The sequence below is a fragment of the Sinocyclocheilus grahami genome, unplaced genomic scaffold (genome assembly GCF_001515645.1).
Source record: "Sinocyclocheilus grahami isolate Dianchi unplaced genomic scaffold, SAMN03320097.WGS_v1.1 scaffold535.1, whole genome shotgun sequence".
NCBI classification, from domain to species: Eukaryota; Metazoa; Chordata; class Actinopteri; order Cypriniformes; family Cyprinidae; genus Sinocyclocheilus; species Sinocyclocheilus grahami.
In genome coordinates this window covers 1,556,851-1,570,944 of record NW_015505714.1, presented here as the reverse complement: position 1 = coordinate 1,570,944, position 14,094 = coordinate 1,556,851, and the positions used below count along the sequence as shown (strand labels likewise).

At 35.2% G+C, this 14,094-nt stretch overlaps 2 protein-coding genes across 2 annotated transcripts in view; both read left to right on the top strand.

The window, feature by feature from the left end:
• The first annotated feature begins 4,050 nt into the window (after nt 1-4,050).
• Nucleotides 4,051-9,529, top strand: LOC107555480 (cyclin-dependent kinase 7-like). Its single transcript, XM_016238293.1, has 7 exons — nt 4,051-4,180; nt 7,504-7,622; nt 7,730-7,829; nt 8,347-8,433; nt 8,628-8,777; nt 8,876-9,020; nt 9,336-9,529. Exons 1-7 carry the CDS (start codon nt 4,130-4,132, stop codon nt 9,362-9,364), a joined length of 681 nt encoding a protein of 226 aa, XP_016093779.1. The 5' UTR covers nt 4,051-4,129; the 3' UTR covers nt 9,365-9,529.
• Nucleotides 9,530-10,232: 703 nt separating this feature from the next.
• The window catches only part of LOC107555497 (serine incorporator 5-like), a 21,335-nt gene continuing 17,473 nt past the window's right edge, over nt 10,233-14,094 (top strand). The window contains exon 1 of the mRNA XM_016238322.1: nt 10,233-10,497. Coding sequence (XP_016093808.1) covers nt 10,471-10,497 — 27 coding nt within the window. The 5' untranslated portion in view covers nt 10,233-10,470. The remainder of the gene's footprint in view (nt 10,498-14,094) is intronic.

Below are 14,094 nucleotides of genomic sequence, written 5' to 3'. Positions count from 1 at the left end.
TCTACCTGTAGCGCGCAACACTCGCGTTTGTCTGTCTGTTTGTTTTTGTTTGTTTGTTTGTTTATAAAACATTTTTTATCTATTCATCTATTTTTCCTTGTAGTGCAAAATGATTATTTATGTATGTATGTGTTTGTTTGTGTGTATCACAAGTTTATTTGTTAATTATTATTTATTCATTCTTTTTCTAATTATTAATTGTTTGCTTGTAGCTCAAAATATGTATATTTATTTATTTGTCTGTTTGCTTGTAGTGCAAGATATTTGTAGTGCAAAAAGTTTATAATTTTTTTTCTGTTTGCTCAAAATATGTATATTTCGTTTTATCTGTTTGCTTGTAGCGCAAAATATTTGTTTGTTTTTATCTGTTTACTTGTAGTGCAAAATGATTGTTTATTTGTAGAGCAAAAGTGTATGTGCAAAATATTTATTTAGTCATTTTTATTTACTTATTTGTATGATTTATTTATTTGTAGTGGGAAAATGTTTGTTTGTTTGTTTGTTTAACAAGCATAATATGTCCTGTTTTTTATGTAGGCTACATTTTTCTGTTAAGGCAGTATTATACATCTACTATACTATCACATAAAACTGCATTTGTCCTTGACGTTTTCATTGCTGGTTTCTTTGTGTTTAAGCAAAGACTTAATTGATTTTCAATCCCCATCCATTTAGCACATTATAGCTTGTTAATCTTTTTAGTCAGTCAGCAGATACACTATATATCATGCAGTCCAAATCTGTTATTATGGATCAAGCAGCTCACATACAACCTTTTCATTTTTATTCTTCTCTCTCAAAGTGACTATACTACTATCACTCTGGCAGACTGAAATAGTTTTGTTTGGCATGGTTTGGGTCACGCTTGCCAACTCACATTAAAAAAAAACATAAATAGTAGTAAATAGTGACTACATTTGATTTAAAGAAAGCATATTTAATAGTGAACTGTCATCACTCATCCCCCACATTATTCACCTCGTCTGACCTTTAGACAGGATGGGTGTTTTTTTATCTGAGCTGTGTATTGATTGAGAGAGAATGTAATGACACTCTGAGACCTCTTCAATATAGAGGTCAGCAGCTGCTCCCTTGATGGCCAATCAGTGTTTCGACCGTGTTAGTAAATAGTTCTCATTGGTCAACCTTGAAAATCAATGACACTGCCGATTATTCAAAGAGGTTCAATGATTTTTCTAGTGGAAAAAAAGTTGCCATAGATACCACATGTAAAGACTTTAGAGGTTTGTGGGATGTGCATGGACTACTGCGTTTAATAAAGGATAATGGATATTATATTGTGCACCTAGATATATATATGCCTGTCTCATGCCTGGATCATTTATAAAGAATATATAATTTAAAGACAGAAAGTGAGAGCGATTGTTGAGTTACAGTCCTCAGAACTGTGAAGAGGCCGATAGGTGAGAGGTCTTGATGTGCTGTTTGTTTCTCACACTAATATGTGGTTTTAGTGTAAGTGGCGCAGCACTTGAGCAGACATGTTACATGCAGAGTCTCAAGAAGCAACGGCTTTTTGGCTGCAGCATACATTTCCAGGACTGTGGCTTACATTGCTGAAATGTTGTAGTATAACCCAATATTTGAAAGACTTAAAACTTTATGAGATTGTGAGCAATTTACCAGCTCCTTTATGGTTTTGAGAATCACATATGCTTAACCTATTTACGAGTTTCATCATTCTAAGCGTATTTCTTAGACAGCTTGGGCATGAACCAATTTACAAAAATTCATTTTCACAATTATTTTGCTCACCTGTTCTTCAGAATGACTGTTCAGACCGAGGATGATGATCTCGTTCTCCTATTTACTCAACATCACAGTTTCGGCCTGTTCACTATTAAATCTAGAAGTTGTGAAATGAACAATCATATGCTCCACAGAGAAGATGATCGCTGAAACGTAACGCTATGTTGACAATGGGCCCACAAGTCTTTCTGTCAAACAAAACCGATTGAAAAAAACAATCAAGATTGAAGAATCATGTTCATTCAGAAGAAGACCCTTAGTGCTGTAACCCTAGCCAAACATACAAGCAAATGATAGAATATAGTTAAAAAAACACACACACACACATGGATAAAAGAAAGATAGAAAACATAAATGAATAAGAGAAAGATAAAATTGAAATTGACTTAATTTAAAGAAAAAGTAAAAAAAAATCATACTGGCTTAAAACAGAACAAGTACAACTTTAAACTGTGTTAAAAACTAAGCCCAAGGAATAAAAATCCTAAATTAAGTTAGCCCAAGATCCTCCTGATTATTTTGTTCACTGCTGCTTTCAATAAATGTGTGTAAACGTAAATAAATGTTCGCAAAAACTTATTTGATTCCAACGAAATTTTTTGTTTTTACACTGACTAAATCAAACAAATGCGCTGCATCTCCCATTTCAAATGAGGCCAGTCTGATACAACTGATACAAAATGAGTCACTGGTGTTTCTCAAGCAAATTACTGGCTATAGTTTAAAATCATTACTGCGTAACACTATAAGATTTACTTCTCACCAATCAAAAACTCACTTCTTCACAATATTGGATGCTATTTTCATTATAAACCCGCCAGAAGTCATTCTGTAATTTTGGGACATTGGGTTCAGCAGCAGTTAAGAATTTATCTGATGGGGTTAGTGCACAAAACCACAAATGTGTTTATCAAAGTCAGAGGAAGTGGGCGTCTTCATAAGAACAGAGCTTGTGCTAAACCACTTCCTGTTGAGATGGGAAACTTCAGATGGTGATAGAAGGCGTACAGTAAACAAGTCAAACAAAAAGGTATCTACACTCTTAAAAATAAAGGTGCTTCAAAAGGTTCTTCAAGCGATGCCATAGAAGAACCATTTTTGGTTCCACAAAGAACCATTCAGTCAAAGGTTCTTTAAAGAACCATCTCTTTCTTACCTTTTTATAATCTGAAGAACCTTCTTTCGCCACAAAGAACCTTTTGTGAAACAGAAAGGTTCTTCAGATGTTAAAGATTCTTTATGGAACCATTTAGACACAAAGGTTCTTCTATGGCATCGTGAAGCACCTTTATTTTTAAGAGTGTATAAGTGGGATTATGTTTTAAAAGAACAACCGTGTGATAATTACACCTTTGCACTGTCTGTTAAACATATCTACTTACACACACTCTATGATCAAGATATAAAAAAATATATATATATACAGTGGTGTGAAAAAGTGTTGGCCCCCTTCCTGATTTCTTTTTTTTTTGCATGTTTGTCACACTTTAATGTTTCAGATCATCAAACTAATTTAAATATTACATAATTTAATGCAAGTAAAAACAAAATGCAGTTTTTAAATGATGATTTCATTTATTAAGGGAAAAAAGCTGTCCAAACCTACGTGGCCCTATGTGAAAAATTAATTGCCCCCTCCTGTTCAATCATGAAAGAACTGTGATTAACCACATTATTTTAGAAAGCTGAGTTAAATTTCACTAGCCACACCTAGGCCTGATTACTGCCAGACCTGTTGAATCAAGAAATCACTTAAATAGAACCTGTCTGACAAAGTGAAGCATGCTTAAAGGGGGCCAACACTTTTTCACACCACTGTATATACTGTATATATATTAAAAACAAATTGTGTGATCTATATGATTGTATCCATAAAAGAATAACAATGCAGTCACATGCTGGTTGAATATTCATTGTGAACTAATATCTAATGTTTCTGACAGTGCTGAGTCTGTCTGTGTGTCTGAATAGAACTGAGTAATGACAGAACACTTTAATAAATCTACAAAATGGAAGAACTTATCCTCAGCAGTAACTGTTTCTGATTTATAAACTGCCCTTTATTACAAAAAAATATTTTGAGAATCAGCAGATTCTGGTATATACATTTTGCCATTTCTACATATGCATTGTGAGATAAAGAATGCAAAGAAGGGGGGAAACATGACATGACTTACGTTAGACTGTTTTAAACTGGATATTTTTTTAGTGGATAAACACTGTTTAGCACCCTAACTGTTTGGCCATTGCTCTTAAAATAAGGAATATAAATAAGTAGTTGTATTATGGTCTGTTTCAGGTGATCATAAAGGACACCAGTCTTGTATTGACACCAGCCAATATAAAGGCATACATCCTAATGACGTTACAGGGTCTGGAATACATGCACAATCACTGGATCCTGCACAGGGTGAGGCATTGAGATATTTGCTCCGTGTTTTTAATTATATACAGTCCTGTTCAAAATTTTGGGGTCAGTAAGATTTTTGTAAAGAAATAAAACTTTTATTTAAGTATTAAATTAAAAAAAAAATTCTATTAATTAAGTTAAGTATGCATTACAATGATCATAAGTGACATTAAAGTCAATTATAATGTTACAAAACATTTCTATTTCAAGTAAATTCTGTTCTTTTGAACTTTTTATTCCTCAAAGAATCCTGAGAAATGCATCAGTTTCCACAAAAATATTAAGCAACACAACTAGGGTTGCACGTAAAAATTTCGGAAACTTAACCTGGGGAATTTTGGAAATATTCCAAGTTGGAAACTTAACAGGAATTTATGGGAATTCATTGGACATTTTTCCAAATGGTATCATATACAAACATAAATATAAACGTTTTGTTTGGTCATAAGTGGACATGCATGCAAACTAATACAAATGATAAAAATGACATTTTTTTTTCAAAATTTTGGGGTCAGTAAGATTTTTGTAAAGAAATAAAACTTTTATTTAAGTATTAAATTAAAAAAAAATTCTATTAATTAAGTATGCATTACAATGATCATAAGTGACATTAAAGTCAATTATAACGTTACAAAACATTTCTATTTCAAGTAAATTCTGTTCTTTTGAACTTTTTATTCCTCAAAGAATCCTGAGAAATGCATCAGTTTCCACAAAAATATTAAGCAACACAACTAGGGTTGCACGTAAAAAATTCGGAAACTTAACCTGGGGAATTTTGGAAATATTCCAAGTTGGAAACTTAACAGGAATTTATGGGAATTCATTGGACATTTTTCCAAATGGTATCATATACAAACATAAATATAAACGTTTTGTTTGGTCATAAGTGGACATGCATGCAAACTAATACAAATGATAAAAATGACATTTATTTATTTTTTTTGGAACCTGCGATTCTTGTATATTGTTATTAATCAAAGAATCCTGAAAAAAAGTATCACAGGTTATAAAAATTGATAATAAATCAGCACATTAGCACGATTTCTGGAGGATCATGTGACACTGAAGACTGAAGAGTAATGGGTGATAAATTCAGCTTTGCATCATAGAAATACATTAAATTTGAAAGTACATTAAAACAGAAAACCATTATTTTAAATTGTAATACTTCACAATATTACTGTGCTGTACTTCTGTTTGATGACAGAACTAGCTAGTAGAAGAAAGAGCATCACAGCTTGAGATAGCTAGCACATGATACCTAGCCTCATACATTTTCAATGAAATAGTGCTAACTAGCTTACATTTTTCATATCTGATTTACTGGCTAGCTAGATGCTGTATAAACACATTTTGGTATTTGCTAGTTAACCTTGAAATCCATAGATCAAATATATTTACCCAAGTAATAGACCAGTTTGGAGTAGACATCACAGTTACGTCAACTGCAGCTGTGCGCGCATTGTGGTGGCAGAAAAACACTGGTAACAAGTGGAGGGAAGCGGATAAAATCTATGGAATAAGAGAAAAAAATGTATTGTTGTGCCTTTGGATGTCAGAATTGGAATGCAAATTATTTTTATAGAATACTGTCATCAAAGACGCCGTTTGAAGCTAAATGCAGACATTTAAATGGACAGACTGGATGAAACCTGCTATGATTACCCTACTTTTGAAGAATACATTTGAATTAAACAATAGGTCTACATAATATTCACATATGCAGTTCATAGGGGACATAATTGTACGAGCCCTACAGTTACAGCATGAAATACCAATTAAACCTATAACATTTTACGTAACATTTACTTATTTATCTCACAATTCTGATCTTTTTTTCTTGCAAATGCAAATTCAGATGCAGATGCAAATCACCTAGTTCTGACTTTATAACTCCACAATTGTGAGTTTGTCAATTCTGAGGAAAAAAGCCAGAAGGGTGGAGGAAAAAAAAGAATGACGAGTGGATTTTTTTAAAAATCAGAATTGTGAGAAAAAAAGTCAGAATTTTGAAATATAAACTCGAAATTACCTTTAATCTATGGCTTCCATAGACTGCTACTTTAAACCTGTCATTTTCTGCCACCAGATAGGCTCCTCCCACAAAAAACGTCATCACTGTTTGCAAACACAAATTGGTCTATATCAAAACTTACTTGAATAGAAGCTTGGAAAATGAGGAGGAATTCCCCCCTTAGGTGACATGGGGAGATTGTGTATTGAGGAGGGTCATTTTTAGGCCGTTTTTAAAAATCTCTTAATGTTTGCTCAGTCAATGTATTTGATTTTACAATGGTATCATTTTGTTGCGCAATAGCTTACACAGCACAAGAAAGTTTTAAACATAAATTTATGTAATTTACATAAATACTCACCAAGATGGACATTCTGTGTTCAGGATTCTTGAAATGATCTGCATGTTATGGAGGAATGCACCGTGCATGTAGGGTGTGAGGTCTCAATAGCCCTGCAGTAAGTGTGCTGTGTGCATGTGATTGAGGAATGTTCAGGGTAGAAATTCAACTGAAATTACATTAAATCTAGTTGTTTTAACCAAGATTATGCTGCAAGATATTTTTTTTCAACTACATTTAAGTTACCCATTCCAGCAATTTTACAAATTCCCAGTTTATTCCCGTTAATTCCCATATATTCCCGTTAATTACCATGGAAATTTTCCAGTCTTGAAAATTCCCGGAATTGTGCAACCCTAAACACAACTGTTTTCAACGCTGGTAATAATAAAACATAACAGTTGTTTATATAAATATAACAGTTGTTTTAAATTGTAATATCTCACACAATATTACTGTTTTTACAGTATATTTGATCAAATAAATGCACCCTCTGTGAACTGAAATTACATTAAATCTAGTTGTTTTAACCAAGATTATGCTGCAAGATATTTTTTTTCAACTACATTTAAGTTACCCATTCCAGCAATTTTACAAATTCCCAGTTTATTCCCGTTAATTCCCATATATTCCCGTTAATTACCATGGAAATTTTCCAGTCTTGAAAATTCCTGGAATTGTGCAACCCTAAACACAACTGTTTTCAACGCTGGTAATAATAAAACATTTATAAAAAAGTTAAATATAACAGTTGTTTTAAATTGTAATATCTCACACAATATTACTGTTTTTACAGTATATTTGATCAAATAAATGCACCCTCTGTGAGCATAAGAGACTTCTTTCAAAACCATTTTTAAAAATCTAACAGACCTCAAATTTTTGAATAGTACTTAACTTATTTCCAAAAAAGAATTCCTGATGAAAACTGCCACTTCCAGTTCTTGTTATTGTTTCTTTTATTAGGATCTGAAACCCAATAATTTGCTACTGGATGAAAATGGAGTCTTGAAGCTGGCTGATTTTGGCTTAGCCAAAGCGTTTGGAAGCCCGAACCGAGTGTATACTCATCAAGTTGTTACAAGGTTTGTAGAAGTCTCTAATAGTTCTGAGTTGACCTCTACAATAGTACTTGGATGTTCTTTATTATGCTATTGTTTCATTTTTCATGTTGTGTGGTTCTACTTCTCAGATGGTATCGTGCCCCGGAGCTGCTCTTTGGTGCCAGGATGTACGGTGTGGGTGTGGACATGTGGGCAGTTGGCTGCATTCTTGCTGAGCTTTTACTCCGAGTGAGTATCTGACTTTATCCAGAGTTTGTAAAACCATTTGGTTCCTTTGAATACCAGAAGACCCTTTTCACATTTCCAGGGTTCTCCGAAGCAAAAGCTGTCATAGTTAGGTAAACTTCTATAGTGGTGAACAGACACTACGACAAAATACAATTATTTTGTGTTCCGATTTGCCCAAATCGCAAAAGAAAAAAAATATGATAGTGTTTGTATGACTTTGTAAAAGAGGGAAGAAAATATCAGAATATTTGCCATCAATCCTTCAGCCGTTGTATTAGAAAAACTCACAAAGCAGTGTTAACTAGTTTTATGTAATTTAATGGCAAGGTGAGGCCAGGGTTTTCTTCTTCATTTCAGGTTTATGTCTCGCAATTTTGTGAAAAAAAACAGAATTGTGAGATTAAAAAGTCGCAATTACATTTGAATTATTATTTGTTTTAATCCTGTGGCAGAAACACGTTTACGTAATGATTAAACCATTAACATGCATTTTAAGAATTGTTTGTTTGTGTGCCAGGTGCCATTTTTAGCTGGAGATTCAGACTTGGACCAACTGACAAAGATCTTTGAAGCTTTGGGAACCCCAACAGAGGAGACATGGCCTGTGAGTTGTAGTTATCTACTATACTTACTTGTAATTGAGAGAGTTTTACTTCAGCTTCATTTGCATAAGAAATCAAATGATTACTTGAGACACATCTACATAGACATGTCAATAATGTACCATTTTTGAGGCTTCGAGAAATGTATGTGTGTATATGAGGCAGAATCAGTGATTTGTGCGGTTTGTTGTTTCAGGGGCTGTCTAGTCTTCCGGATTATGTGTCATTTAAACTGTTTCCTGGCACTTCATTGGAGCACATCTTCAGCGCAGCTGGCGATGACCTTCTGGAGCTCCTGAAGGGATTATTCACCTTTAACCCCTGCACACGCACTACAGCTTCACAGGTGCCAGTAACTGGGTTGCAGTTGTATCAACTTAATCTTAATGCTTAAAGCTAATCTACATTAGAGACTGTCTGAATGAATGGATATGCTCATTCTAGGCTTTGAAGATGAAGTATTTCAGCAATAGACCAGGACCAACCCCAGGACCTCAGCTTCCCAGACCAAACTCCTCAACAGAAGCCCTGAAAGAGAAAGAAAACCTGTTGATTGGAATCAAGAGAAAACGTGACAGTGTTGAACAGGGTGAGGAAAACATGCAAAAATACGAGATAAATGTAACCGATAGCTTTAAATAATGCACAGTAATGGTGTTGACTGAAGAATTTGCACATGGTTTGTCTTGAAGCATATTAAAACAACAGATACACATGTAAACAATGTTAAAAATTCATTTTTTCCCCCTCAGGGGCTCTTTAACATTTTCAGGGGCGTTTTTGTGAAATTAATGAAAGTTGCCGGTTTAATTACACCAGTATATAATAGATAAGGATAATGGAAATGGTATAGAAGTTTGAAATCTAAATGTTTTTTTGTTTTTTTTCCTATTCAATTTCTCAGGTTCCCTTAAAAAGAAACTGGTGTTCTGAGTGTTTTGGATGCTGTTTTCTTCCACTAGTGCTGCTGTGGTCCTGCATGAATGGCGAATGTGATGTTCAACAGTGCATTTAACAGAGTTACGAAATTAACATATTTATGTGTCAGTTTAATTATTTTTGCAGTTATTTTTTTTATGTACTTCCGGAAATTAAATTATAGAAAAATGTAGTTTTGCCTGTCGTGTCTGTTTTAATGATGCACATCACCCCCATTTATGTCAGTTTGATTAGTTTGAAGCTGCATCTGTAGCCCTGAGAGAGGTGCTGTTGTCTCAGCCCTGGCTGAGTTTGTTTGTGCACAGGCTGCACTTCACCAACACGTTGTGATATGTTGATAGTGTAATATTTACAGACATAATTTCAGTAACCAAAGACCATTTAAAACCCATTAGTATTACATAAATACTTTCTGTCTCGACGCACAGGTAGTTCAACCCAGTCACTTACAGTTGAAAACAGATGTTCTCTGCAACTTGCATAATTTACAGATGGTGCCAAACACAGTGAAGGAAAGGCATTCCTTTGCTGTCAATGCCAGCCAACCTTAGAACAAATCCAACCAAAACCCCCCACCCATCAGTCAGTATACAACATGTAAACAAAACAAGTGAAACCACATTTTTGGCATAATTTAAAGCAACGATATCCGAATTGGAATAACAAATGCATGATATAAACTTGTTCCTGTTCCCTACTAAGATGTAGCCCGGTTGGATTATAATCGAGCTCTAAATATGTTTTTCATTGTCATTGCGGTCGAGGGCATGCGAAACCCTCACATTATGACGACCGCGGAAGTGATATGCGAGGATGTTTTCATGTGATTTGGATTGCAAGATCAATATTGAGTGTAATTAAACAACAAAGCAGCGCTGTAACCAAACACGGCCCTGTGATTTCGGATTTATGTAGGCCACCATTTCACAGATTTCCGCACGCAGCCCGGATGCCTCCACACACATCATCACAGTCCATTGTGAGCGGAGGTGCGCGTGCAGTGCAGAACCCACGAGCCACGGTCGCGTTTGTTTCGAATCTCACGAGCTGAACATTTGAACCGGCTCAGTGTGTGTAAAGTCGGATTTCTCGCTGTCGGCATGTGTGAACCGTGCTGTTTGTCTCAGGTGAGTGATGCGTTGACTGTACGGCGTGTAGAAACATCGTCTTATTATGATTCGTGAAGCACTCCGTTTCTCCCATTTAAAATTATTTTCTGAGTATGCTTTAGAAAAAGTTGAATAATAAAAGTCCCGTTCTTTAAACGTATGTGATTGTTGTATTTGTTGATACGTATCTATCAGTTTCAAGTGTACTGTACAAGCAGTTTTTTTATTTTCACCCTTGTTTGTTCTGTCACCTAACAGCTGTGAGTTCCCAATAGTAAATGCGCTACACCTCATCATTTCATGAATACAGTGAATCATATCCGCGTAATTTTCGTTTTTTTATTTAAAAAGACTAGTTATTTGTTCTTTTAAAACCCGTTATGACTATGAAGACACTAGACAATATACAGTTTAAAAACAAAACATCTTAATCTAGCCCAAGATGTTTCGAAGGTCTCCCAGCCTGGCCAAACTGGTCTGTTAGATGGTTTTGAAGGGTTGTGGGACATTTTTCAGCCTGAATCCAGCTAAACACCTATTTGGCTTGGCTGAGAGACCAGCATAAACCACCGAAGACTAGCAAACCATCTTAGGCTGGTTAAAGTTGTTTTTTGTTTTTATCAGCAGGCTAATGCTTTCTGCTGACTTTACAAGACAGTGTTTTCCCGTCAACTGTGGTGTCAGACGTATCATTTTAGCCAGTATTTTATCATGACTGGCTTCATCAGTCAGGAAATTATGTCATCAGAACATCTTAATCTAGCCCAAGATGTTTCGAAGGTCTCCCAGCCTGGTCAAACTGGTCTGTTAGATGGTTTTAAAGGGTTCTGGGACATTTTTCAGCCTGAATCCAGCTAAACACCTATTTGGCTTGGCTGAGAGACCAGCATAAACCACCGAAGACTAGCAAACCATCTTAGGCTGGTTAAAGTTGTTTTTTGTTTTTATCAGCAGGCTAATGCTTTCTCCAGCCACTGGCAGGTCACATGACCTGTCAGTGGCAGCTCCTGCCAGCCAGTTGAAGATTGAACCCCCACTCTTCTGCTGACTTTACAAGACAGTGTTTTCCCGTCAACTGTGGTGTCAGACTTATCATTTTAGCCAGTATTTTATCATGACTGGCTTCATCAGTCAGGAAATTATGTCATCACTATGACTGACCATGTCTTCCTTTTGTCCTCATTTCATTCCAGCCAGGACAAATATGGCCATTTCTGTACTTGTTTCCAACTGAACCATACTTGCAAATCAAATCCAAATCAAACAGACAATACTGAACACCCCACCAGAAAACACTTCAGGTCTAGATACGGTAAATGAGTGACAGTGTAATTGTCTCCTACACATTCCCAGTCTACATTCCCACTAATTTCCCTGAGGGCCGACTCATCTTGTAGCCCCTTTGTATGCGGTGGGGTCCGCGGGTGGTCTTTTCATTTCCAGGTTGGATCCATGTGACTGCTTGTTTGCATAAGATTAGCAGTGGAAAGAGAGAGCTTGCAGTCAGTTCAGCGTCAATAGTGTTGTCTCATTAGTGCTGAGCTTGTCAGGAGTCGGTGGCCCCACAAATGTGAAAAAGTTGGGGGGCATTGGCATTGCGTAGTCTCAGTGTTTAACTAATTGCTATCATTAGATAACCCACTTTGTTTAACTGTTGATTCCACTTTGACGGTAATTGTTTCCCTATTTACGCCAGCGACCGTAGCATTTATTAACATATGTAGGTTCCGTATCCAAATAAGCAACCTCACAAGACAACACTATACTCAATGTGCCTTCGGTTAATTGGTTGAAATCATGATCCTGTTATAATATCAAAGCAATTAAAGTGGATTAACACAGGTAGGACAGTCAAATTTAGCTGTGTTGTCCAATACAATCCGTGTATCATTCGATCATTCGTTTTTTTATTTAATATTGAAGGTAGAAAAATGAGAAAACGGCTCCTTTTTCGATTTTTTTGTTTTTTAATATTTCATCATTCATCATCTGGAAAAAAAAATCTGAAATTGATTCCAACTAAAATTCCAAATTACTGTTTTTAGCACCTTGTGTCATCATCGTTATAGCTGTGGTGTATTCTCAAAGAATTAAAAAGATGATTAAACATGATAGTTATTGTTATATCCATTTAATAAGAGGAACGCAAATTAAGATTTTTAGAAAACAATCCATGGTTACACTATTTTACAGTGTCGCTGTGACAGTATAATTGTATGTTTACATACTGAGTAATTAACAACATGTTAGCCTACTTACTACAGGATTAGGGTTTGGTTTAGGGTTATTGCATGTAAATATGCATAATTTCTTGTTATTACAAAAGTAAGTATGTGTAATGTGTGACAAGAACTATAAAATAAAGTGTTATTGAATCCATTTCTGAGTCTATATAATGCAAGTGGATAGTAATCCAAAGGTTGACACATCAAAATAGGGATGCAACAATACAGTAAGCCCACGGTTCAATGCATACCTCGGACCACGGTGTTCGGTTCGGTTCTGATGGCTTGGCACATTTGCCTTTTTTCTTTTTTTCCCCCAAATTAACAAAAATAAATAAATTCCTGTACACTGGATTATCATATATCTACTTCAAATTTCTTTTGAGGGAAGTATTATTTTTACCTGGAATAGAATTGGATGGCCATTATTGAGCGCTATAAACACATGTAATGTATGTTTCATTCATACTGGACAGAAACTCCACATATGCATCCCATAAGTAATAGAACTCATGATGTTCCAGGAAATCCCTAATATGGACAAAGACATTGCTATCGCTGTAGCTGAATAAAAAGAAGATAGAAATGTTCTTTAAGCCATCTCGGGTATTTTCATATTAAATAAGTATATTTATAATCCATTGCTATAATCAACATAACTTTGTTACAGTATAGAATATATTTTCTGCCTCATTCTGTGATAAGCCACATCAGATCAGAAAAGGAAGTTATTAAACACGCGACTGTTGTGGAGTAAATTCATGTCATAATGTTCTCTTTTGTTGGACAGCAGGTTTAGAAATGCTTCTCATTGCAAGTCATTACAAGGGAAGATGTTTGGCATGTGCTGTTTTTCAAATGCTTATTATAAGTGGGGAGGTGTTTTCTCATCTCAGTGCATGAACTCATGGGCACGCACACACACAGAGCCAATTCGGAGAGAAATAAAACTCACAGAAATTATTTAAATGCAAAGTCGAAAAAAACGCAGTTCACAAGCGCGTAAATATAAAATAAAAAAAACCCGTTTGACATAAACATAACACTTCACAATGCTCTCATGAATGTGTATGACAGGTGGCTGTAAACAATGTTTAATAATTTTAAGATTTAAAGTATTTTTCCAATATTTTATTAGTATATATTGTCATATGGGTTGAACTGTCAACTTATGGGTTACTATCCAATTGCATTATATGGACTCACGGGGATGGGTAATTTAAAAAAAATCTTGTTTTGTGTTTATCTAAAGTCATATACATCTGGGATGCCATGAAGTTGCATAAACGAAGAGAAAATTTTCAGTGTGAAGAAGCCTACTAATTATTGTCAAGATGTATAGCAGAATATATGCGCCGATCCGATATTCATATCGGGTATCGTCTCCGAT

Excerpts from the sequence above, each read along its gene's own strand:
- LOC107555480 (XM_016238293.1), top strand. The coding sequence starts at position 4,130 with ATGACGTTACAGGGTCTGGAATACATGCACAATCACTGGATCCTGCAC. Across the intron at positions 8,434-8,627 it reads CAACAGAGGAGACATGGCCT|GGGCTGTCTAGTCTTCCGGA; the intron begins GTGAGTTGTAGT and ends TTGTTGTTTCAG. Across the intron at positions 9,021-9,335 it reads ACGTGACAGTGTTGAACAGG|GTTCCCTTAAAAAGAAACTG; the intron begins GTGAGGAAAACA and ends TCAATTTCTCAG.